Source organism: Cryptomeria japonica, chromosome 4 (genome assembly GCF_030272615.1).
Source record: "Cryptomeria japonica chromosome 4, Sugi_1.0, whole genome shotgun sequence".
Lineage (NCBI taxonomy): Eukaryota > Viridiplantae > Streptophyta > Pinopsida > Cupressales > Cupressaceae > Cryptomeria > Cryptomeria japonica.
In genome coordinates this window covers 494,591,624-494,617,506 of record NC_081408.1, presented here as the reverse complement: position 1 = coordinate 494,617,506, position 25,883 = coordinate 494,591,624, and the positions used below count along the sequence as shown (strand labels likewise).

The window sequence follows — 25,883 nt, the reverse complement described above, 5'->3', positions numbered from 1 at the left end:
TAAATACCTTGTGTTCGTCAAAATTCTGACGTGAAATATGAAATCCAAACTATCGGCAAAAGACAACCCGATGGTAACACACAAGTAGAAGCATGTGATCAGGATATAATATACCGATGAAGTCCATCGACAGAACGCACACTAGCGACAATGGAGAAATCTTCTATTGCTGATAGCCGATGATGCTATCAGTAAGACTTATCCTGCTAGACATTGGCAAAAGTAAAACACATTGGCAAAGGTTATGATGATAAAGGGTCAAAGCTTATGCTGAGGAGACATAACGTATCGGGAGGAGCTATGTTGAGGGAAAAAGGTATCGGGGAAATTACGCCCATCGCCTGAACACATTTTAAGCTATCCCGATGCCCGATGAGACTAGCGGGATAATTCTCACCGATCAGCAGGAAGAGAGATCATAGACTTATGTTATCCCGATGAGTAAGAAGAAACCAAGAGGCTGTGAAAATCATTGGACCAACATATGTCGATCAATAGGTAAAATCCGTGTTCGTCAGGATGCCGACATGAAATTTCAACACGTCTGAATTTCGATGAACACGAGGTATACTTTAAAAAAAATAAAAATTAATTTGACAAAGAAAAAGAAATCCCATAGCTGGTTGGAGCTGTTTGTTGGTTTTTCGTCCAAATTCCGACGTGAAATTTTAACATGTTGGAATTCCAACGAACACAAGGTAATTTTTGAAAAAAATAAAAATTAATCCAACAAAACAAAAGAAATCCCATAGCTCGTCGGAAATGCTCGTCAGAAAACCGCTCCAAATGTATTAGTGACTAAAAGAATTTTAAGATTTGATCAAAAAATTATTTTAAAATCTTCAAATTAATTGTATTATGTTTGGGTTGAGACATACATTTTTGTAATGAAATTACTCTCAATATTTTCTTAATAATATAAAAATATTTTATAATAATTAGTAATGAACTACTTTGATTATAATCTCATGTATAGATTGTCCATATTGACTTAACTACCTACATAGAATTATAAAATTGATATTATAACTTAATTAAATGTTATGTAATCCATAAGCCCGCTACACATAACAAGATGGAAAGCAATTGGTTAAGAGAAAAACAATGGACTTGATCTCCATGTTTATGAAAGTGTACTAGTACACAAACCTAATTAGGCACTAGCAACAATGAATGGACATAAATCTAATGCTTGGGACTCATTGGGGTTGACCTTTGATGTCAAAATATTAATAAGGATATGTGATGTTTAGAAACACCTTTCAGAATCTACTAAAATTTGAGGATCTTGTTCTCCCAAATAAAATCCCTAAGAGGTTCAATTGATGACTTAGGAACATTGATCAATGAGAAGAAGCATATAACATGCCTAAGATGATGTATGTTCACATTCACTCTTATAAATTCTCTCTTATTGTTCACTTGATTTTTTAGGATTTCTAAAATGGCACCAAATGAATGGGAAAATGTCTTTAAATTCAACATTATACACAAATAACACAAACTTATGCACATCATGTTATGCACACCATGTTAGTCAAAACAATTTTTTGGTGGGTCGCAGAGCAGGTCTTTTATTCTACCTAAGCTTTAAATGTATATTTTTGAGTTGACCAGGTTGGCCGGTCAAATCACTTATCTTCCATTGGATGGAGGGTCATCGAGTCGTGGCGGAACAGATTCTCTTTTCCCTTCTCATCGGTGGGTCGGTCTCTGTGTTTGTTCCCATTGGCTAGTGGGTGGTGGCGATGGTCAACTACTTGGGACTCGATGGGATGAGTTTCCCTCTCCTACTGAATGTCGAGATACATTTGCGTGTGCCCTGGTGGATGGGTTAATGTCGAGGTGGCAGCTAATCGGGACTCGATGGGTGAGGTTCTTGGCCTAGCCAAGTGTCGAGCTCCTTGAGCTCTATGTGTCGTGCTGACGACGATGCGGTGGGGCCCGGGTGATGTGGAGGTCTTCAAACTTTTACTCAGGCCTTGATAGAGTGATTTCTTGTGCCTCGACGAGCGTCGAGTCATCCCAGGAGAATAGGTGGCCTGATGTGGCTTTTCGCGCGACATTTACTCGGGACTCGATAGGGTGCGCTTTTTTGTCTGCCCGAGCACCGAGTTCTTTTTGGATGGCAACGTGCCTACTGAATTGGATGCTTCTTCAATGATTGTCAGAGCTTGTGGGGTCTGCCTTTCGATCAAACAATGATCATGGCCTCGTGGCCTCCCTTCCTCTAACAATTTTTTTCCTCTCGGAGGCACCATGGGCATCAGATCATCTTGAGGCCTAGGTGGAGGTTGGTGGGGCCAAGGTTTTCAGGAGTGATCATTGGCCATGGATTTTCACTAAGCATTCGATCAGACGGCTGCGTTTTAATCTTTTGTTGGGCCTAATGGGAGCTATTGTGGCAAGATCATGTACATCCACTTTGCATGCCTTCCAGGATTAATGGGCAAAATTCAAACTTGCAGGAGACGTTAACATTCAAATGCTATGTGTATGGTGGTTGTCGATCTGATGATTGAGATGATCTTTTGGCTCGATCAACGCCTCGAATCCAATCAGAATTCAATGCAACTGGGCAATTTTGGACGCCACTATGTTGCTATTCAATGTAGAGTGAATAATTTTGAGGCTCTACAGGCGTACTCAGACCCATTCCATGCAGAGTTCTCTCCCTGATTTGCAGGGATTTTGTTTCTTCCCAGGTGGGGAAGGGATTTTCTGACTACAATGAATGCTATAAAATTAGTCTCTGATCTAATCCTCATGCTCCAGTATTTTGTAATCTAACCTTGGTGGGGTTAGGGTTTCCAACTGAGTTTTCTTTTTGAGTTATGCCTTAACTATGAAGGCAAATTTTATACCTCCTATCGGGATCTTCTTTCTTTTCTTATGTAGAAAACATGTTTCTCTGCACCTGTAAATTTTGCTTTGCCTTTACATGAATAAAATTATTCTTCATGCCTTTATTTAGTTTGAATAGATTGTGTAAGCGCTTACCTTCCTGTTTGAATGCATTCTTGTTTGTTTTCCTTAGTTGTAGGTGATTGTGTTGATCCCTCTATGGATGTTGATCCTGAACTGAGCTCAGTTCCTCTCGTCAATTCATATAATTTCAACCTTCACTCGCACTTAGGTGACTGAGTAGGATATAATTTTGTGCATATTCTTGGTTGGTTTTATTAATGTTTCGTGCAACTATAGGCAGGGAAGATCACCATTTCAGTCTAGGTACAAACCTTATTTCCCTTCTTTCAAGCATCCCTTTTCTCTCCCTTTTCCCTCTCAAAATCAATAGTTTAGGATTTATTAGACTTGGGTTGGTTCAACACTTGCACTCAGATTGATAGGAAGTTGGCCTTCTCTGGAGATTCAACCTCAACAACGCAAGTTCCCACACTTGGAGGTTGTTTCCATGTGACACGGGGTGGATGAACTTGAGAGTTCATCAAGATGCACACTTTTGCGTCAACAATTTTTGGCACGCCCGATGGAACTGATTGAACCAGATTTGGTTCAGGCTTTCTTATCACTCATTGATATTTAGTGTGTATTTCAGTAACTCAGCCTTTGGAGGCAACATCCTACATACCTGGCGACTCTACAACAAAATTCTACTGGTTAAGCAGTTCAATGCTCTAAATAATTGAAGATCTGGTGTGTTCTTTAGTTCATATTGCCTTTGGAGGCAATCACATTGAACGCTTGCTCAATCTACGGACAAATTCAGACTCTTGGTGATACCAGTTGCAGCTTTGTGCCAAGAATCCAAAATGAGAGAATCTTCTAGAGGTATTCTTTTTAACATTATGAACTTTCATATTCTAGTGGAAAAAGTAGCTAGAGCTTATGGCTATCCCTAGAAGACATGCTTTTGTCACCTTTAATAGTGGCAGCCACTTAGTTCTAGCCCAAAAGAGTGACATCTTAGTTGCAACCCTTAAGGTTGTACCATTTTTTACTAGGGAAAACTCTGTCACCCCAGTTGAACATATATAGGATGTGTCAAGCATCTGCTCGGTGTTTGATGTAACTGAGGATAATGTTGTTGTGAGGCTTTTCTTATTTTTAATTGCTGGTATTCTTCGATTCTTTCGATTTGAGTATTTAGGTTTGCAGGTTGAATATGTACAACATATAATCCACGAAGATTACCAGGCTATGTGCTTAGTGTATATATAGTCTACTACCTACTCACTACCAATACCTTCGGTCATAAATACCCAACAATAGAAATCGAATGGACATGACTCTAGATGGGGGGATACACGTCTAAAGAAAGGGTTGCGATTAGAGCTAACAACCCGATAGATGGACTACGTAATCGTATGTTGGAAATAGAAGAACACTAACAACGGATTTAGCAAATAAGGAAATCGGTTACAACAAGACAACGATAAGCAATGAGAATAACCAAAGTGCTTATAAATTAATACAACGAACATGTGAAAGAGAACTCATACTGCTATAACATCAAGACTCCCTCTTAGCTAGGGAGTTATCTTTTCAAATATTCATGTCATGGAGTCTCTCAACATGAGACTCACAATGGCTACACCCATTTGTGGAAGAAGTGTTCATCACAAAGTCACTCAACATGATGTCCACCATGGCTACTCCCATGTGTGGAAAGGAATATGTGCACAGGTGCCCATCATAGAGTCACTCAATGTGATGTCGTCATGGAGTCACTCAACATGACATCCACCATGGCTACTCCCATGTTTGGAAAAGAACAAGTACAAAGGATTCATCATGGAGTCTCTCAACATGACATCCACCATGGCTACTCCCACAGGGTGGAAAGAACCACATCTTTGTCTCAGAGATGGACAAGGGCTTTCACCTCAAATTTCTCCATCTCGGAGAAAAATGCATTAACAAGGGCTTTCACCTCAAATTTTTCCATCTCAGATAAAAAAATGCATTAACAAGGGTTTTCACCTCAAATTTCTCCGTCTTAGAGAAAAATGCATTAACAAGGGCTTTCACCTCAAATTTCTCCGTCTCAAAGAAAAATGCATTAACAAGTTTTCATGATGATGTGATTCCCTCTAAAGCTCCAAGTACTTGAAACAACCTCCTGATCTCCTCGTCCAAGGTTGCTTCTATTGGTTTGTCAGACTCCCTTTGAATCTCCAAGTACTTGCATCGAACTTTTGCTCGTCGATCCGTTTAGTGTGTAAGGATCCCCAACGATTTGAGTGGAGCTGCAACGAAATATGTCCTTGTGAGGAATAATAGTCCCACATTTCTGGAAAGAAGGTATTCTCTCAGCGGACACACCCAACTCATGGTGTTCACCACCAGTATACACAACTCCAGTTCTCAAGTCATACCAATACTGTAAACCTAGCAAGTAGATTGTGACAGAAGTAGCTCCCTCATTGAAGATACCCCAGACCAACAAATTGCCTCCAACCATAAATGCATCATCATTAGAAAATGTCAATTCATTATTTTGGGAACTCCATCCACAAGGGATGCATGACTCGATCTGTATTAACGGTAGCCTCTCTAAATAGTGTGTAATAGTATGGAAGTAATGCGTAATGAATGTGAATTGCCTCTCGAATCAACTCAGTCATTCAATCCCTAAACAACCAAGGCTCCCTCCTCTTGGTGACTTGATGTGCATGAGCTCTAAAGAAAGGGTAGTAGGCGCCTAAATGATACCAACGAAGTAATAATTCAGACTCAAGATTTCTAAAGAATCCGCCTACATCATCACTAGAAAACACAAGTCCAGTAAGACCAAGAGTTAACACCATGGGTACATAAAATTTCAAATGATCCCATTCTACTACATTATCTCCAGTCCAAACCGCACCCACCCTCTGTGTTCTCGAAGAAAAATGTTCATGATTATTTCCACCTCCTCGTCTCAGAAGATCATCAGCCAAAGCCATGCAAAAGTAATAACCATATGCATTGTGGACATTGTGATGCTCAACATCTCCATAATGAAGAGCATCTCTAGGCATTGTCAGCTCGGGACCATTGAACACAAAAGGCTTGTTTATATATTCCATGTACAAAGAAGGCAATGAACCACCATAGTTGCTAAGAGAAAACTTCTTATCCAACAACGATTGGATCTCTAGATTCAACATTATATCTAAATAGGATGATGCACCCGACCAAAACCATACATCAAAGTCCTTCCCATGAGCATCCTTAACATAATATCCTTTTCGAGTAGCCTCCTTGTGTAGTGGAAAAACATCATCCCTCTTAATATGAGGATCCACAATGGTCACCATGTGTCAGCCCTTAGCCGCAAGCTTATTCTGCATCTCCACCAGGTTAGGAAAGAGTACCTTGTCCCAGATAAAATATCTTTTGCCATTAGTGTGGTCAATATCAAGCCAGAGAACATCATAGGGTATATCAAGCTTGTCAAATTTAGCATCTACCTCAGCCACATCTTCCACCAGCACATCAGGCACTTGAAAGCGCTTTCTTTTGTCGTGAAGAGAAACATTGACGACTTTGAGTGGGGTTTTCTTGCTTGCCCTTTCTTGCAAAAAAGGGTTTGTCTGAAGCAACGATGCCAATATGATCAGAAGAAAATTTGAATTATATTATTTTTTTACTTTAGTTTGTCTATATGTTAGTGATTTGCATTTTTGAAGGTCTTAAGGACATTTTTAGCCCCTGCAACTAGTGAAAGAGCATAGCTAGTGTATGCTCTTCCAAATTTGTGTCTACAACTCTTGGAGACCTTTCCAACTAGATCAACGGCGCCTAATTTCGAGTCCCGAGCAGAAAGTTATGTCTAGTTGAAGTTAGGATAAAATTTCATATAGTTTTTTGAAAATTTCGTAGTTTTTAGATTTTATTATTTAATAAATAAATGTGACTATTGGACTTCAATCTCAAGAGGCTTTTTGTGACTCTTGGAATCTCATGAACTTCTATATGTTGGGTTTTCGAATGAAATAGATTACTTTTTGGCTTGCTTCAATTCTATGATTTCTGGTTCTTGTAACAGAATTTACAATACCGCAGGTTCTCACTCAGATGTTGTCATCCGAATCTATAATTCGGATCACAATACTAGTTGGACAAATCTGATCGAATTTCTTGAACCAAATTGCCTCCTTTTGAATGGATATGCTTTTCCAATCAATTGCTTGTGTTGTCTGATATAAATTCGATGATCTTTTCCAGAGTTTGCTTGATTCAATACGTTGAATACCCTTGGATAAATCTTAAGAAAAGCCACACACAAAATGTGAATGAATAGAAACAACGTCAATAGCCAATATACAAATGAAGTTTTCGACACCAGACTGTTGACAGGGAAGTTATAGTTCGATAACAGATCAAATAAAGCGATGATCCCAAAGTTATAGCTCGATAACAGATCAAATAAAGCGATGATCCCAAACCAATATACACGGGCCTGTGGATTGGCCAAGTTTGGCATGGACCAACCACTAAACTTTTAAACAACTCTGGTCAATCCTCAAGATAGGAAAAAATGAATTAGATGAATGAATGGCTATGACTATGTTGTTAAGCCACTCTTGATGAGGGCGCAAGAAGGGAGCTACAAACCACAAACAAATAGAATGCGATCTGCCAGAATCAAAATGATAAGACCACTAATCCTCTTGTGCACCACAACTCTTAAAAGAATCCCCAACTTGATTATGATCCAGAAACCGTAGAATTATCCAAATGTTAAATTGGTCGATCTTTCTGGAGAGGCGGATCTATGTGGTGATTGCGATCATAGGAAACAAAATTCTGAAATTGCCTGATGATAGCACTTGCTACAAAACACAAGCAGGATCTTCCTCCATGCTAGGGTTATGAATATGAAAATCATTAATATTAGCCGAAGCTTGAAATCCCCACGCATAGGCATCCCATCCAGTGCTTTGAGATATTGTTGATATCATGCATTAAGAGTGGCAAAAATCTTGCTTTTCCCTTCTCTGATACCATATTGTTTTTAATAGTTGGTATTCTTCAATTCATTCGATCTGAGTATTTAGGTTTGCAGGTTGAATATGTGCAACATATAATCCATGAAGATTACCAGGCTGCGTGCTCAACGTATAATCGTCTACTACCTACTCACTACCAATACCTTCGGTCATAATAGCCAACAATAGAAATCAAATGGACATGATTCTAGATGGGAGGATACACGTCTAAAGAAAGGGTTGCGATTGGAGACAACAACCTGAAAGTTAGACTAACTTCATCGTATGTTGAAAATAGATTAACACTAACAACAAATTTAGCAAATAAGGAAATCGGTTACAATAAGACATCGATAAGCAATAAGAATAACCAAAGTGCTTATAAATTAATACAACAGGTGAAAGAGAACTCCTGCTGCTATAACATCAACAACTTTTTGCCTCTTCATTCAAGGGAAAGGCCCTGCAGTGGTACAGGGGTCTACCCTCTAACTCCATTCATAACTGGGATGAATTAGGAGAAAATTTATTCAAGAGTTTTCAGGACAAGAGTGACCCCTTGTCGCTAGTTGAACAACTAACAATCATAAAGAGAGCCCCTAATGAGTTTATGGTAGATTTTAATTATAGGTTTCAGAAGATTTGGAATAGAATCCCTGCCTCGATCAATCCATCTTCCAATTGTACCTTTCTCTACTTCCTCATGGCTCTAAACTGTGATATAGCTGTAATGATACAATCAATGGGGGGGAATAATCTTCTAGGGGCTTATGACACTGCCATAAAGGCAAAAAATTGTTTAATATAGGTAGGGAAGTTAGCTCCTAGATGTTCAATGCCCTTGTTCCCAGAGGCTTCTACATAATAGCCTGCAATTGCACCAATTCCAACGACATCTACAAGTCATCTTCTTACACCTGTACCTCCTCCACCTTCTGAGATTCAAGAGTTTAGAGTTTCTTTAGAAGCTTCAATGCAAAAAATGAACCAGCAATTGTAGGGGTTCAACAATGAATTGGTCACAATCAAGAGACAGTAGTCTCAGAACAACAAGACTTATCAACCCCAAAGTTAGAATTATTAGCAACAAAGATCCAATTTTCAAGGGCAGAGCTAGTGGAGTAGCCCTAGGTCTTTGAGTAGCTTAAATCCTGCAATTGCAAGCACCTTAGGAGCACTTGTCCTTGTGTAGAGCAATATTGCATAGGGGCATGATTGGAGTAATCATGTTAATCAAGCCGCTTGCAGAAATAATGACGACTCTCAGGCCTTAGTGGCACAGAGAGATTTTGCTTATACAAATTGGCAGAAGGAGGTTGTTTTCTCATTATTTGATGAGCTTCCTTCCTTCATTGAGAATGAGGAGGAGGATATACCCACAAAGAGGCTGCAACATGGGTTCCAACAGGCTAGTGTTGAGGAGGCCATAGGGAGTAGTGATTTTGCAGCACATGACATGACACATGTTTTTTGCCATGAGCTTGAGGTTGCTACAGTTCGTCACAAAGAAGAAGAAAGAACAGAAACAAAGAGACAATATGAAGAATTTAAGTCTTCCCGTGAAGTGTCTCACGAGCTTGAGGTTTGTGATGATGAGCTAGATATCAACACCTATGATTATGATGTATGTTGGTTCTCCCTTGACCCTGAATGTAATGATGTTGAATATGAGGCCTTCATTCAATGTGCTTTTGATATTAGGGACAAGGTGTCTAAGCTTGAATGTTTTACTTGGGACCAACATACCAAGTTTGATGAGAATGAGCAACAACATGTTGACCATGCAAATATTCTTTTGGTTGCTCAACTTGACAGTGTACCTGATCTTCAAAATATCCTATTTGAAACGTCTGAGGAGCCCCCTCATATAGATCAATACAAGGAGATGATATACTTGTCACCCTCATATGAGTTTGAGGCCTTTTCCTTTGGTCTCAATTCATACTCAGAGCAAGGCAGCTATGATAGCAGTGACTCTCCCTTGTGTGAAGAGGTTTCCTTCTCTTCTGCAAGAATTGAATCTGATATTTACCTACCCCTGATGCATCTTCCCTTTGTTGTTGATCATACGTTTAAAGTGCCTCTGTGTGTTTCAAAGGCTTATTTTATGTGGATTCCCTGCAACAACAAAGTAAATGGCGAGTTTTCTTCTCACCACATCAGCAACATGTATGCTCTAATGCATGCATACAAGAAAGTTCAGTTGTTGCAGTTGGTTGGTGACTGCAATCATGGTGTGAGGGAGAACAACTCCATAAAGATTATCTTTGTCTCTGAGTTCTAAAATTGTATATAGTTAGTTTAGGTTCTTTTTTAGTTTTTTCCATCTTTTTAAGAAGTGCGCGTGCATAGGTCATCTTTTCTAGAATGGCCAAATCTTGATTTTTTGCAAGTGACAGGGGTAGAAGGCATCTAATTTTGTTTAGGCCTTGACTCTTTTACCAATGGATATCTAGACATTTGGTCTTTCCCTAAGAAAATTTAGGGCCCCCTCTGAGTCGCCAAAATGTTGACCTTTTTCTATCAACCTTTGCCATGGTTATAACCGATATGATAAAATCTTTTGACCAACTTGGGTGTTATGCGTACCATGCGTGTTATGTGCATCCTTTGTGTTATGCACACTGGTGATAACCTATGTGTTATGCGCATCACGTTATGCTCACTCTGTTAGTCGCAACAGTTTTTTAGCCGGTCACAAAGTGGGTCTTTTATTCTACTTGGGCTCTAAGTTTTATTTTTGAGTTGAGCAGGTTGGACGGTCAAATCACTTATCTTCCACTGGCTGGAGGGTCATCAAGTCGTGACGGGGCCAGTTCTCTTTTCCCTTATCATCGACAGGCCAGTCTCTGGGTTTGTTCCTACCAATTGGCGGGTGGTAACAGTGGTCAACTACTTGGGACTCGACGAGATGAGCTTCCCTCTCCTACTGAGTGCCAAGATCCTTTTGCATGTGCCCCGATGGACAAGTTGATGCTAACGTGGCAGCTACTTGGGACTCGATGAGGTCAGGTTCTTGGGTTTTCCGAGTGCCGAGCTCCTCAAGCTCTTTGTGTTGTGCTGACAAGGATGCGGTGGGGCCTAGGTGACATGGAGGTCTTCGACCTTTTACTTGAGCCTCGATGGAGTGATTTCTTGTGCCTGGGTGAGCACTGAGGTCTCCCAGGTGGATAGGTGGGTTGACGTGGCTTTTCACGTGGCATTTGCTCGGGACTCGACATGGTTCGCTTTTCCATCTGCCCGAGGTCCGAGTGCTTTTTGGATGGCAACGTCCCTACTGGCTTGGATGCTTCTTTGGTGACTATCAGGGCTTGTGGGGTCCACCTTTCGATCGAACAGTGATCGTGGCCCCATGGCCTCCCTTCCTCTGACAACTTTTTTCCTCTCGGAGGCACGCTGGTTGTCAGATCATCTTGAGGCCTACATTGAGGTTTGTGGGGTCGAGGTTATCAGGAGTGATAATTGGCTGTGGATTTTAAGTAAGCATTCAATCAGACGGTTGTGTTTTAATATTTTGTTGGGCCAAATGGGGGCTATTGTGGCTAGATCATGCACGTCCATCTTCACGTGCCTTCTAGGATCAACGAGTGGAGTTCAAAATTGCAGGAGACGTTAGCATTCAAATGCTTTGTGTATGGTGGTTGTCGACCTGATGGTCGAGACGATCTTTTGGCTCAGTCAACGCCCCAAATCCAATCAGAATTCAATGCAACTGCTCGATTTTGGACGCCACTTGCTGCTATTCAATGTAGAGTGAAGACTTTTGAGGCTCTGTAGGCATACTCGGACCCATTCCGTGCAGAGTTCTCTCCCTTTGCAGGGATTTTGTTTCTTCCCAGGTGAGGAAGGGATTTTCTAATTGCAATGCATGCTATCAAATTAGTCTCTGATCTGATCCTCATGCTGAGGTTTCTTTTTGATTTATGCCTTAACTATAAAGGCAAATTTTGTATCTCCTATCATGATCTTCTTTCTTTTCTTCTACAGAAAACTTATATTTCTCCGCACCTGTAAATTTTGCTTTGCCTTTACATGAATAAAATTAGTCTTCTTGCCTTTATTCAGTTTGAACAAATTGTGTAAGCGCTTACCTTCCCATTTGAATGCATTCTTGTTTGTTTTCCTTAGTTGTAGGTGACTATGTTGATCCCTTAGTGGATGTTGACCGTGAACTAAGCTCAGTTCCTCTCCTCATTTCATAGAATTCCAACTTTCACTCGCACATAGGTGATTGATTAGGATATAATTTTGTGCATATTCTTGGTTGGTTTTATTGATGTTTCGTAGAACTATAGGTAGGGAAGATCACCATTTTAGTCTAGGTGCAAACCTTATTTCCCCTCTTTCAAGCATCCCTTCTCTCTCCCTTTTCCCTCTCAAAATCAGTAGTTTAGGATTTATCAGTGTTGGGTTGGTCCAACACTTGTACTAAGATTGATAGGAAGTCGACCTTCTCCGAAGATTCAACATCAACAATGCAAGACCCCACACTTGGAGGTTGCTTCCATGTGACACAGGGTGGATGAACTTGAGAGTTCATTAAGGGTGCACACTTCTGCGTCAACAATTATATCTACACAATATTATTTCTATATTATTCATATTGTTACTCATCTAATTGATTCTGATTTCTAGATAATTCATTCCTCATTTTCAATCAAATCTAATTAACATAAAAACATGCCACTTATAAAATTGTTATTGCATAAGAACTATTGTAATCAATTTAATCATAAAAATATGCCTTATCAACTTGTTATTGCATAAAAGCCACTCTAATAAATTTGAATAAACATATGTTTGGTCTAAAGACATTAAAATCAATCTTAGAATTGTTGACATATGCTCTAATCGTTCACTTGATTTTATAGCATTGCTAAGATGTTACCAAATAAATGAGCAAATGTCTTTAAATTCAACATAACATGCAAATCAAAACATAAGACAAATTAATACATACATTGACTTGGCTCACAATGGCCATGAAAAGGAAGTTTATGAAATTCAATTCAAATCTAAATTTTAAATGTTCAAAGTTCAAATCTATAGATGCAGACATATTGAGGGTCAAGTTGACTCTTATAAATTTGATTGAAAATGAGGAATGTATTATCTAATAGTCAAAATCGATTAGATAAATAATAATAAGAATCATATATAAATAATATCATCAACCAATTTAACATAAAAAATCATTATTATCAATTTAAACCTAAAAATATATCTTATAAACTTGTTATTGTGAAAAATCCATTCTAACCAATTTGAATAAACTTTGATAGGTCTTAAAAACTCATTTGATCTTAAGACATTAAAATCAATGTTAGAAATGCTAACACATGTTAGAATAATGCTCACTAATGGTTCACTTGATTTTCTAGGATTTTTAAGATGATACCAAATGAGTAAGCAAATGGCTTTAAAGTCAACATAACACACAAAACACAAACGTGTTAATTTGGTTCACAATGATCAGGGAAAGAAAATTGACAAAATTCAAAACTTAAATTTTATAAGTTTGGAGGTCAAATTTGTAAACAGAGAAATCCATTGAGTCAATTCTGCTCTTATATATTTGATTCAAGAATCCAGAATGAATTATCTAAAAATTAAAATCAATATCTATAAATAAATAATAATAGAAATAATACACAAATAGAATAATATCATCAATCAAATTAACATAAAAATACATCAATTAGTAAACTTTTTATTGATTAAAAAAACCCATGTAATCTATTTAAACCTAAAAATATTCAAAACCTTATTCATTTACTTGCATACTCTAATGTGATTGACAAGGAGTCGTCTATGCTCCATACAAAACAACACTGGAAATGATTGTGTTATGCAAATTTGTGTTTTTTATCAGATATTTTATATGGAAAATAACCATTACGAGTGACAAAAGAATCCATTTCCATTTCAAATACAGAAACTTAATCTGGAAACAATAGTAATGTAAAATTTGATATAATATTATTTAAATGTGAAAATTGACACAAAGCCCTGCCTATGATTTATGCATGGTAGCCAAAAAGTCCTATAAACATTTTTTTTTCATAGTTTTTATTATTTTGGTTGAAGTATTGGAACGTAAATTATATTTTAAGATTCTATAATTTAATAGCTAAATAATTATACTCGAGTATTTTAAAAAATTTCTATTAAATTTTTTTATTCACATATTTTATCCTGCAGCATTCTTTTTTTTGTATTTGACTTGCAAAGTATATGCAATTTAATCTGTCTAACACCATGGAGTGAAGCATAGAACCAAAAAAAGGGTATCTTTGTTACACGCGACCAATGTTTGTAGCACACTCCACAGATTATTTCACCCACTGTATTTATCTCACGATTCTATTGACTACAGAGAGTTTATCACTCCAGAATCTTCTGATTTTCTTCTACCTGTATTTACTTTACAAAACACCTTTTTTCTGTTAATAGTTGCATGTAAAGACATGTCTGATCATCTTAAAATGCCAATGTCTCCGGGATGCATGTTGTATGTACAAAGCCTAAAATCAGTAAATAGACCAAAGGACCAACTTAGAAAGTTTTCACCTAGGCATGGTGAGGGTTGGATAGCTTTGATTTATTGGAAAACTCTGTAAAAGAGGAACTCATTCTTTCCTGGAGTATTTTCTCCTGCTAGATGTATGTTGGCTTCATCTTGTATTGGTGAAAAGAACTACGGACTAGTTACAGAATGAGATATGGATTATAAAGCATCTCAATTTTGAGCTTCATTTTGGGCAGTCCTGCATGCCATATGAAACACTAAAAGTATCTGAGAAGACAAGGAAATTATGCTGGCTTTACAACAAGATCCCTAGCAAATATGTACCTAAAATTGTAATTATAAGGCAACCATTCTATACAGTGAGCTGCTGTCTTCTGGGGATTTCTTTCAATCAATGCTCTAATAGCCTCCCGTTGTGTATCATCCACATTTTGGCATACCCAATCAAGCACGCTTCCGGAACTCATTCCTGCTTCTTTTGCATAACATTCAATAAGTTTCGGTACAGAGACCTTCCTGTTATTCTGGATACCAATGCTTGCCACCAGAAACTCCCTTTTAGCTACTTCAAGCTCATTGATGACATTCTTTTCTGTGTACACACGGAGCTGCATAGAAATTTCGTTAGTAGCAATAATAGGCATTTTATGCTAATCTGTTGTATCAAAAGATGATCTTTTCCAAATTATAAGTAGAGAAAAACCAACTATGTCACTTTTATAAAGTTATATTATTGGCATGAAACTGAGCATAGATAAGTATGATAAGAATGCTATATGGAAGAAAAGTATGAGCTTCAAAACATTATTCAGATTTTAAACTTATCCCATGTACTTTAGGTATGGGATAAAAAGCAGACTACACAGCAATAAAAATAAGATCATATGTAGCTCCCAACATAAGGATATATACCGCAGGATCGGAGTATCCTCCACTACAAATGGCAAACCAAACAAGGGGTTCAGGAACATCAAGACCAAATATTCGTCCAAATGTGCGGCGTTCCTCTCCAGCTTTCAACCTTGTTCCAGTAGAAAGGAGTCTTTGGAGCCACTTAACAAATTTTTACACAGAAAGAAGAATATTAGCCATTTAAAATTAGATGCGTTACACCAATAAACTTAGGGCCTGGTGCTATTACATGTGAACTACTTGAGTGAACTTGAAAGCACCACATAAAACACAAATTGAGAAGTAGTCAATAAGGGCAAAAGAAAGTCACTTGTGCAGGACGTGCTGTTCGGCGGCATAGGATCGACTGCTCTATTGCAGTTGCACTGAGAGAATATCCCCCAACTTTATAAGCAGCCTGCAGATATATTTCAAACATAAATCACAATGCTCAGTTACGATGATATTTAATGATGAATTGGAATATGCAGCAAAAGACGAGGCATGAAAACATCTGCAACCTCCTTGTGACATGTTGCTATTTGACCTGTATTTGTAAATACCAATAACAATTATATCAAAGGCAGAAAACATGAATAGAATCAACTTGGAAACAAGATGATACATCATTTGACAACATATAGCCCTAACATTACTTCAATAATTGTGACATCTCTAGACAGTATAATGTAATCTATGACAAGTACTTCTATCCACAGCTCCATCTACAAGCAGCCAATATATCTCAAATCAGAAACAAGAGGTCTCAATGATAATTACGGACCATTCCCATCAATAAAGTCAACGCAGATTGATTATGGGACGGTGATCGGGCTTCCTTGCTCTGTTATGCTTGTAATTTGCTTCAACAACACATAATCAAGTGAAATGATACACTGCCATGGATCATGAATATTGTCCTAAACTGTAAACATCCCTAGCTAACAATCTTGAATCTCTGTAAAAAATTACAGAGGCAGCAGACTTGAGCATCATTCTTAGTATGCCTTTATTTCTGAGGTCATCCTTCTTCTTGGTGCAGCTCTTGAGGGGATACCATAGAAAACATCCTAAAGCTGATGAAAACTTGGCATAAATCTAGCACTCATACAATACAGTAGTTCAAACTTCAACAAACAAGTCTGCTTTTGAATTTTTTGTTTGGCTACTTACCTCCTAATTGACTTGATATTTTAATGAGCCCTAGAAATGTATACTGGTGTACATCCTTAAAACATGCTTTTTGAAACTGAAAACTAACCCAACAAACCTCTTTTCCATAAATATATTTGTTAGGTGATTTCAGTCGTAAATTAAAATTAGCGTAGATGAACTGGTTGTTTTTTAAGTTGAAAAAGGTTAAATAAATTAATTATTTGATATTGGTATATTTAAGAAGTTCTGCACAGTTGTTCTATATGTGTTTCCAAGGGATTTGGAGTTCTTGCACAAGATACACATTCATTTATGACAATTTGTTTTGTTACACAAGATGTTGGCCTTATTGTGCAAGCTAATGCTTTGTCATGCATGCTAAAGCCTTGATGGCAAGCTAATAAACTCGCTACACAAGAGGCCATATTTGCTACACAAGATAGCTGCCACACTATTCAAAACAACTACTTTGTTGCACAAGATGACTACTTTGTTGAGTAATGTAGTATTCCCATTTTTTTTTTAATTTTTACAGCAAGATCACAATTACACCAATCACCCATTAGGGTTAGAATAATATAATCCAAACAACTGAAAGGAACCCTACACCTTTTGATCACCGAGAGCCCAAACTGGGAGGGTGAGAGCATATGGTAGCAGGGGATCGTTAGTAGCAAATTGCTGAAAGTGCTGATTACAATAATGGGTGGCAAGCCAGCCCCTTCGGCTTATCCAATGGGTAAGCAAGATACTTGGCACTAAACCAGCTAAGGAAACAAGAGCACACTCAACACTAATCACTCTATCGCAATGTTTCAGCGGGAGAACTGAACATGTAATGTCCCCTTCCTTGTGATGTTGCATTCAGTGGTCCATTGGCCTATTCCGGAGACCCGTAGGCTATGTGGAAAGATGAATTAAGGGTTCCCATGTTCCTTGGAGTTCTGACCAGACTTGTCAGGGGTGGAAGGTGAACTTGCTATTTTTAGTAAGTTAGGGTTTGGCTATCAGGATGGTACAGAGTTGCTAAGCTCGCCAAACTTTTTCTCTGGTTGCGAAGATAATGATTTTTGGAGCATTATTTCATGACTTACTATTTTTAGTAAGTAGCAGTTTGGGGTATTCTATTTTTGACAGTCCTGGATTTGGTCTTGTCCTAGCACAATTCACTGATCCTCATTGTTCAGCCTCATCTGGATTCCGTTAATAATCAGTACTGGAACTATAAGCAATTTAATTAAATATTATTCCTTATCCTAAGGTTATTATTTAATTATTTTATCACTTATTGATGTTATGGGAAATTGTGCAAAATATAATATTTTTCCTAAGTCATGTCTGGGCGATTTATTTGGAGAATTAAAGGGAGACTTCATTCTTTATATTTTAAAGAATTTATAATGTCAAAAATCGTGGCCCCTCTCCTTGGCGTGATTTTGACTTGGGAAAGTGGGCGCCACTTTGGGTCCACCATGAAATGAAATGCAATCGAAATGAGGCAAAATTGGGAGGCAGATTCATTTGAATTTCAGATTGGAAAATCTATATAAACAGAGGTTGGGCTCCTCATTTGGCATCCAGAGAAAATATATCGTTATGCTGTCGGAATGACTCCAAACATTCTTCGAGGGTGAATACCTCCTAGATCCTTCCTTCCGGTTTCGAGTGTGAGACATCACTCCTAGCTGTGGTGCGTAGTTGTGAGCTTCTTGGTGATTTTTGGGTTTGTTGGTGAAGTTTTGTGTGTGCTGCTGGTTTTTTGGTATTGCCGGTGTGTGCCGGCTGAAAGTGTATTTCGCTCGTAGCTGCCTGTGTGTTGAATGCATCATTTTGGGTGAGGGCTCGTTGGAAGCATACCGGAGAGACGATAAGTCTCCTATATTGGCGTGGCATTTGGAGAACTCTCCAATTTTTAGTTGCACATCGAACTTTTCAGCAAAAACGCCATTTCCAGAAGTGCATTGGGATGTGTGCCTTTCTGTTGGTGCTCTTCATTTGCAGTTTCGAGGTATTGTTTTGTTTGCTTATGTCATATGCTTCATTTGTTTCTGATTTGGCATGATTCTATGGGGTTTTGAGTGAGTTACAAGCAATTTAGTGGGTTTCGGGATGGCTGGTTTCGCGTTTTCCTTGTATTTGATTTCAGAACAGCAAGTAGTATTATTGGTTAGAATGTGTTAGTGAATTCATAAGATATACTTTACTCTATCTCTTTTCACATTTCTATCATTGTAAGAATTGCTTCAGTAGTACTGACCAATTCATTCTATGTTGTATTTCCCGCTGAACAAGTGGAAGAGGATGGCTTAGCCACCTGTATGTTTGTAATTCAATTTTGTCCTCCCACTAAGCAAGTGGTTGAGTGATATTGTCCTCCCGCTGAGATATGCGGTTGAGTGATAGTTTCATTTAAAAGTCTTCCCGCTGCATAAGCGGTAGAGTGATTTGGTTCTATTATGCTTTGTTGCCTTGGCTGGTTTACTGCCAAGTTTGTGTTCTTCATCCCGCTGAAAAGTGGAAGTGGCTGGCTTGCCGCCCAATTTTGTAATTGCATTGTAATTTCCAGCGGATTAGAAAGCTAACGAACCCCTTGTCACCGTATGCTCTCACCTTCCCACATTGGGCTCTTGGTGATCAGAAAGTGGAAGGGTTACCTTTCAACAGCATTTGGTTTTCATTTCCTAACCATAACAAGTGTTGTGTTGAATGTAATTGTGGAAAAATTAAAAAAAAATAAGGGGGAATTTTACAGAACACAACAACAAAGCTCAACTCAACCGCTTATGCAGTGGGAGGACCATTACAAACAAATATCACTCAACCGCTTATGCAGCGGGAGAAGTCGACTCCGACGACTTAATACAAAATAGAGATGAACGGCAGGAACTACTGACGCCAGTCGGGCCCGGATCTTATACACTTGCTGCGTCCTCACCTAAAAACCCTTTTCTGCTACCATCCGATGCTCAAGTGCGGATTTCACCAATATTGCTTCCTTTGCCAGCACAGTCCTCCTGTGCCTACCCCAAACTTGTCTGCAAAACATAATTTTCAGTCTCAGCTTCCACCAACTGCTACTCAAATGATACTGTCTCCCTAGCCAATTTGTCCTCGATAGCCACCCGTGCTGCTCTCCCGGCATACAACTCCTGGGTACACTGAACTAAGTCTCACGAGACTATTGCCTCCAACCTGGTGGTCAGCTCCTCCCGAGCCCTCTGTGCATCCACCAAGGCAACCTCACGTCCAGCCGAGACATACTCCGAGTTCCTCAAAGCATACCTATCATGCCTGGAGGTGGCCACAATCCGCTGGCACAAATGCTAGGAGACACCTCAAATCCTCCATCACACTCCCCAAAGGCTAAAAATTGAACTGAATAACTCCCTGGTGTCATACAACTGCGCGGACCTGCAATGCCTTCCCTCAAACTCTGTTTGTTCCCAACCTCCAAATCCGTCTCCCTCTACGGCTTATGGCTTCCCTGCCAATGCTTAGCTGCAGGCACAACACTTCCCGTGGTCTTCTGTAGCTCAAAATAAACTGGGGGTCTGGGGGCAACGCCCAGCGGGGTCGAGGGGCAGCGCCCCTCGCGGGGTCTGGGGCAGCATCATTTCTGTGATATTTTATGATGTCAAAACCCTTCTTCTACACTCCAATATTTTCAGTGTCTAGGCTCCAGACTTCAGCAAATCATTTTAAATCTGGCCGTCGTCGTTCTTTTTTTTTTCTTTTTTTGGGCACTGTAATGTCCCTGATGGCACCCCGGCCATACAACCTCCCTATACGGTCAACAACAGCATTGGCACCTCCGATCGTGCGGCTGCTTGGTCTACCTGTGGCGGTCGGCCCGTGCTTTACCCTTCGCATCACGTGGTGGCGTGGTGGTGCATTGTTCGGCGTCTTCTTCCCTTTACCCTTTGCTGTGCGGTGATGGCGGTGTGCGGGGTTGTTTTGTTCTTCGTCGCAGTGGTGTTGTGCGGCGTCTTTGATGTTTGGCGGCGTTTTATTCTTCCGCGGGCTGCTTGGTGACCGCCTTCGGTGGCTCCCACCGCACGATGGTGCCACCGTCGGTGGTTCCACCACACGGTGGTGCCACCGCACGGTGGTGCCACCGCACGGTGGTTCCACCGCACGGTGGTGCCACCGTCGGTGCTTCCACCGCACGGTGGTGCACCGTCCACCGCATGGTGGTTCCACCGTCGGTGATGCCACCGCACGGTGGTGCCACCGTCGGTGCTTCCACCGCACGGTGGTGTCACCTTGTCACCTTGGTCCCACCGTACGGTGGCCATTTTCCCCTTCTTTTTCTTTTTTTTTTGACCGTACGGTCGTTGTCGTACGACCGTGCGATTTTTTTTTCAAATTTTTTTTTTTTTAAAGTTGTCTAGAGAGTCTTCGGCTCGGGTCCCCTGTCTCTGGGATCGCCCTTCATCCTTCTCGGTTTTTCTCGCCCAAAAGTCTCCTGCTTTTGTCCCATGCCTCTCGAGTTGCTTGCCCGGCCTCTTAGGTCCCCTTCCATCCTCTCGGGTCCCCCTTCGAGCTCTCGGGTGTCCGTCCGGCCTCTCGGGTCCCTTGCGCGCTTCGCGTGGTAGGGTTTCAATTTGGGCCCGTTGGTGGCAAGTCTATTTTCAATGGCCATCGGAAGACTTGGAACCACAAATTCTATAGGGACCACGACCTCCTTCCCGTACATAAGAAGGAGGAGGATAATAAAGATTTTGAAGACTGCGGTCTTCCATACAGGGTTCCAATCGTTGCCGACACTCTTCGGATTATTTATGCCTCTAGGGTTTGGGGCGTCTCCCTTCCAATATTCTCTGTATTCCGGCAGGTACACCTCTGTTGGTTGCTCTGGTTCCTCTACTTCGAGCCTGTAGCTTTGGAACATTTCGTAATCCTCCATTTGCCAGTGGAAGAGCCCGTTAGTCGAGCATACCTCATCTTCAGAACATCCCTCCAATTCTAGCACCCCTTCACTGTTCGGCTCCATCGCGTTCTTGCCCTTGCTTTCATCGGGACCCCCTTCCCTTTTATTAGAGTCCTCTGAGTCTGAGTCTGAAGAGGCGAGCTCTTCGCCGACATCTTGGGTGTGTAGGTCAATGGTATATTTCCGCCCTCCCTTCTCCATGGAAAGTGTATTTTTCTTCCAGTTGTGGTTTACCCTCGCGTTGATCAACCACGCTCTCCCCAGGATGGCGTCATAGCCTTTCTTCTTCGAGGGAATAACCACGAAATCTAACAAGAATGGTTGTGTACCAATTGTCACTTGCTGGGCCATCAACAGGCCGAGTGGCTTAATGCCGTGTTGGTCCGCTCCCACCAGGTTGAATGTGGGTGGCCACAGGGTGGGCTTCCCCAGCCGCTTCCATGTTTCTTCTGGTAGTACATTCACCCCAGATCCACTGTCCACAATGGTGTCCTTCAGAATGGTCCCACGGATACCCATTTCTACCACAGTTGGGTGTCTACCACTGCTCAAGGCTAGTAACATCGGGTCAGTCGAAGGGCTAACGGAAACCTCCACCTGTGGTGTACTCTTCGAAGCGGTGGCGGGAACCCCTACCTGTGGTGCACTCGACGATGCGGTGGCGGGAACCCCTACCTGTGGTGTACTCGACGATGCGGTGCTTTGCACATTGGTGAGGATGGCAGTCCTCAATTGTGGCATAGAGTCTAGAAGGTCTTTTACCTTTATCGGCACCTCCATCTGCAAGATTCGCCCAATGATGTTATTTTCCGCTTCCGTACGGGATGATGTACTCGCCACCTCGTTGTCCCGTCGTTCGGTCGTCATCTCACGTTCAATATTGGCCTTTGCCTCCCGTAATCTCTCCTTCTCCGTACGGGGGTCGGGATAAGTGGCTTTTTTCGTCTGGGCGCGGGTGATCGCCAGTACTTCTTTCTCACCAGTCTTCTCAGCCTTCTCAATGTTGAGGAGATTAACCCCTGCCTGCGGGCAATTTGCGTCCTCATGGTCGCCTGGCCCACACCAACGGCAGAGGTGCTGAGGGGTGGCTTCCTTTGTGCAATCACGGGCGAAGTGCCCCCACTGATTACAGGCCCTACATTGGATAATTGGCCGGCCCTTGGCGTCATACTGGATACGGCTTCCATTATTGTTATTGTTGCTATTCCTTCCGCCGCCGCGTCTGTTGTCCCGGTATCCTCCAGATGATGCCGTTGTGTTAGTCTGCTGGCCCGTACCCGCTGGTGCGGATGTTGTGGCCTGCTCTGTGAACAACACCTGGTTCGTGCTTCAGGTTTTCATATTGTATGGGCACTCCTTGGTGGAGTGTCCCATCACTTGGCAAATCTCACAGAATGCCTTCTTCGGGCAAGTACCCCTTGTGTGTCCGTCACTCCTACAGTCTGTACACCACACTTCATTTTCTTCCGTCTTACTTGTACTCCCTTTCATGGCTTTGAATTCTTTCAACATTCGTTCCATGTCCTTCTGGAGCGCGTGTACCTTTTTACCCGATTCGCCACCGCTACTGCTCTCCCCGTCAGAATCTTCATCGTCGTCAGATGAATATCTATTACTTTTCTTCTTCCTTGATGTTTTATATTCGCTTTCTAGATCCATCGCCCTGTTATAGGCGTCATCATATGACGTCGGGGGTACAATCTTCATTTTTTTTCGTAGGGAGGATTTCAATCCTTCCACAAACCATCGTTTTTTTAAGCCGTCAGCCGGCTGGCTCTCCATTTTACCCAAGAGTTCTTTCAGCCTCCGACTGTATGCCCGTACTGTCTCCTTAGTACCTTGCTTGGTACTGTATATCTCTGTCACAATTTCGTTGTCATCACGAAGCAACCGGAACTCCTCCGTGAATTCCTTCTGTAGGGTAGCCCATGTGGCCACTTTTTGCTTATCTACATCGGAGTACCAATCTATGGCGACTCCTCGTAACGTGGCTGGAAACTGCTGTACCCAGTCGTCGTGGTCTGTTACTTCGTTGGCGGACCAACTGGTCTCACATGTACGGCAGTGCCGTAAGGGGTCTTGCTTGCCGTCCCCTGTGAACTTTGGTAACTTTTGTTTGCTCGCCATCCCTTGTCGTCTTCCTGGAGGCGGTTGTGTCTGTGTCTGTGTCTGTGGCTGTGTCCCTGCGCTGCTACCTCCGGTAGTGTTGGTGGTGTGTCCTAGAGGTACGGTGTTTTGCCTGTCGCCTGTGGCACCTACACCCGTACTGTTGCCCTCCCCTTCGTTTTGACACACTCCTACTCCTGCTTCCCGTTGGTGATCTTCACTCCGTGGCGTGAGGGATAAGTTCCTAAACTGATCCCGAGTCTCCTCGACTAGATTTCGCCGTAACCTTGTTTCTTCTAAAAATTCCTCGTGGCTCCGCGTCCTACGATGATCTGGCGACGCGTAGAAATTTTCGTCGGCCTCTGCACCTTCCGTGACACCTCCTTGGTTCCCCTCGGGCCCCCCTTCGGCAGGTCATCCTTCGGCAAGTTGCCTCAGCCTCCGTCTTCGTTCTACTTGCTGCTCCAGAATCAAAGCCCTCTACGCGGCCTCCCACTCGTTCGTTTCCGGTTTTCTATTCCTATCTTTATTCAATAGGTTTGGCATTAATTGTCACACATCTCCATAACTCTCAATTCTTAAATCAAAACATATCTTTATTAATTCATCTGCTCAAGTACAACTCGTGTCAATGACACTTTTATTTGAAAATAAGAAGTTCACAGTTCAATTCCCTCCTGGCCTGGCGCCATCTCTCTCCGTGTCCCGTCGGCTGTTCTCCTCGTAGCGTTGCAGGATTTGTTGTCGTCGTTCCTCCTGGGCAATCTCCTCCAGGTGGGCCTGCTGTGCCAGCGATGCCTGTGCAAGCAGCCGGGGGAGGTGGTTCATTAACCGGTTTACTGCCGGGCTAACCTCCAGCGCTGTCCACACGGCACTTGGTGGGATTTCTGCCTCCGCCGCTTCTCGTCGAACGTATGTCTGAATGGCTACCTGGAGCAAAATCGAGAATTCTCGCGTTGCCGTGTCTTCTCCCGTGTACAAAGTTCTGTCCGCGCGTCGTCGGCCTCCGGGTTTCCTTCACCAACGGGTAGGCCCATTGTGTCTGTGCGCCATCCGTGTCTTCCGTTCCCGAGTTCGTCTAGGCAATGGCGCCAAATGTTTGCCCTCTCGGGTAAACGGTTAAATGCAGAATGTAAATGCACAGAACATAATGGAAATATATTAAATAACCAGCCTCTATATTAATTCCACAGTCCATGTACAATAAGTGCTTATAACATTACATCTGACACGACTAACATGATCCTCCTTCGAAGAAAAGGTACACAATATATAATACCCGAAGGGGCGCGACACAACCGTCGCGACTCCAACTACCTACCCGTCGGCTAACTAACTGACCGCTGTAACTCATTATTACCGACGACAACATAAATATAACAACATAACATAATGATTATTCCCGTCAACAAGCGGATTAGAAAGCTAACGAACCCCTTGTCACCGTATGCTCTCACCTTCCCACATTGGGCTCTTGGTGATCAAAAAGTGGAAGGGTTACCTTTCAACAGCATTTGGTTTTCATTTCCTAACCATAACAAGTGTTGTGTTGAATGTAATTGTGGAAAAATTAAAAAAAAATAAGGGGGAATTTTACAGAACACAACAACAAAACTCAACTCAACCGCTTATGCAGTGGGAGGACCATTACAAACAAATATCACTCAACCGCTTATGCAGCGAGAGGATCATTACAAACAAAAATCACTCAATGCTTATGCAGCGGGATGACTAAGCTACCAATTGAAATTACAAACACTAAGGCGGCCAAGCCAGCCTCTTCAACTTATGCAATGGGGATTACAATGAGCACTTTAAGTTCAATAATCGAGGTTAGTACTACTAACCAATGATACAAGGAAGATTACAATGAAGTACTACAAGCTTGCAACAATAAACTATAGCTGATTTCAAGCCAAAAACATAAAATAACAAGTCTGATATAAAATACCAGCAACTCTAGAACTAGACCAGCAACACTGATATGCATACAACTCCGAAACAACTCCAAAATGCGCACGAACACATCCAAACCACAGATAAGACCAAGGAGAACAAGCAAGGAACTTGAACCAACACCAAAATCACCACACAAGGATGACACACAAACCAAGGCACCTCCAAAATGGTACGGCCAAGCTGTAAATTTCGATTTGCAACTAAAAATCTAAATCTCCAAATCTCAATCTGCAAATTTGTGAACCATATCGCCTAGGGAGTACAGATAGATAGAGTCGATACCCAGAATGATGCTCTCAACACACAGGCAGCTACGTATAAAACTCACTTCCAGCCAAATACGCACCAACAACACCAAAAACACAGTAGCAACATA

General features: G+C 41.4%; 1 protein-coding gene and 1 pseudogene across 2 annotated transcripts in view; both read right to left on the bottom strand.

The window, feature by feature from the left end:
* Positions 1-5,119: 5,119 nt before the first annotated feature.
* Positions 5,120-7,910, bottom strand: LOC131060415 (probable glucan 1,3-alpha-glucosidase; annotated as a pseudogene).
* Positions 7,911-14,210: 6,300 nt separating this feature from the next.
* Positions 14,211-25,883, bottom strand: part of LOC131060376 (uncharacterized) — an 89,592-nt gene continuing 77,919 nt past the window's right edge. For both annotated transcript variants that reach the window (XM_057993569.2, XM_057993570.2), the window contains exons 7-9: positions 15,689-15,775; positions 15,379-15,519; positions 14,211-15,074 (exon numbers count right to left, since the gene is read on the bottom strand). In XM_057993569.2, coding sequence (XP_057849552.2) covers positions 14,751-15,074; positions 15,379-15,519; positions 15,689-15,775 — 552 coding nt within the window. In that variant the 3' untranslated portion in view covers positions 14,211-14,750. The remainder of the gene's footprint in view (positions 15,075-15,378; positions 15,520-15,688; positions 15,776-25,883) is intronic.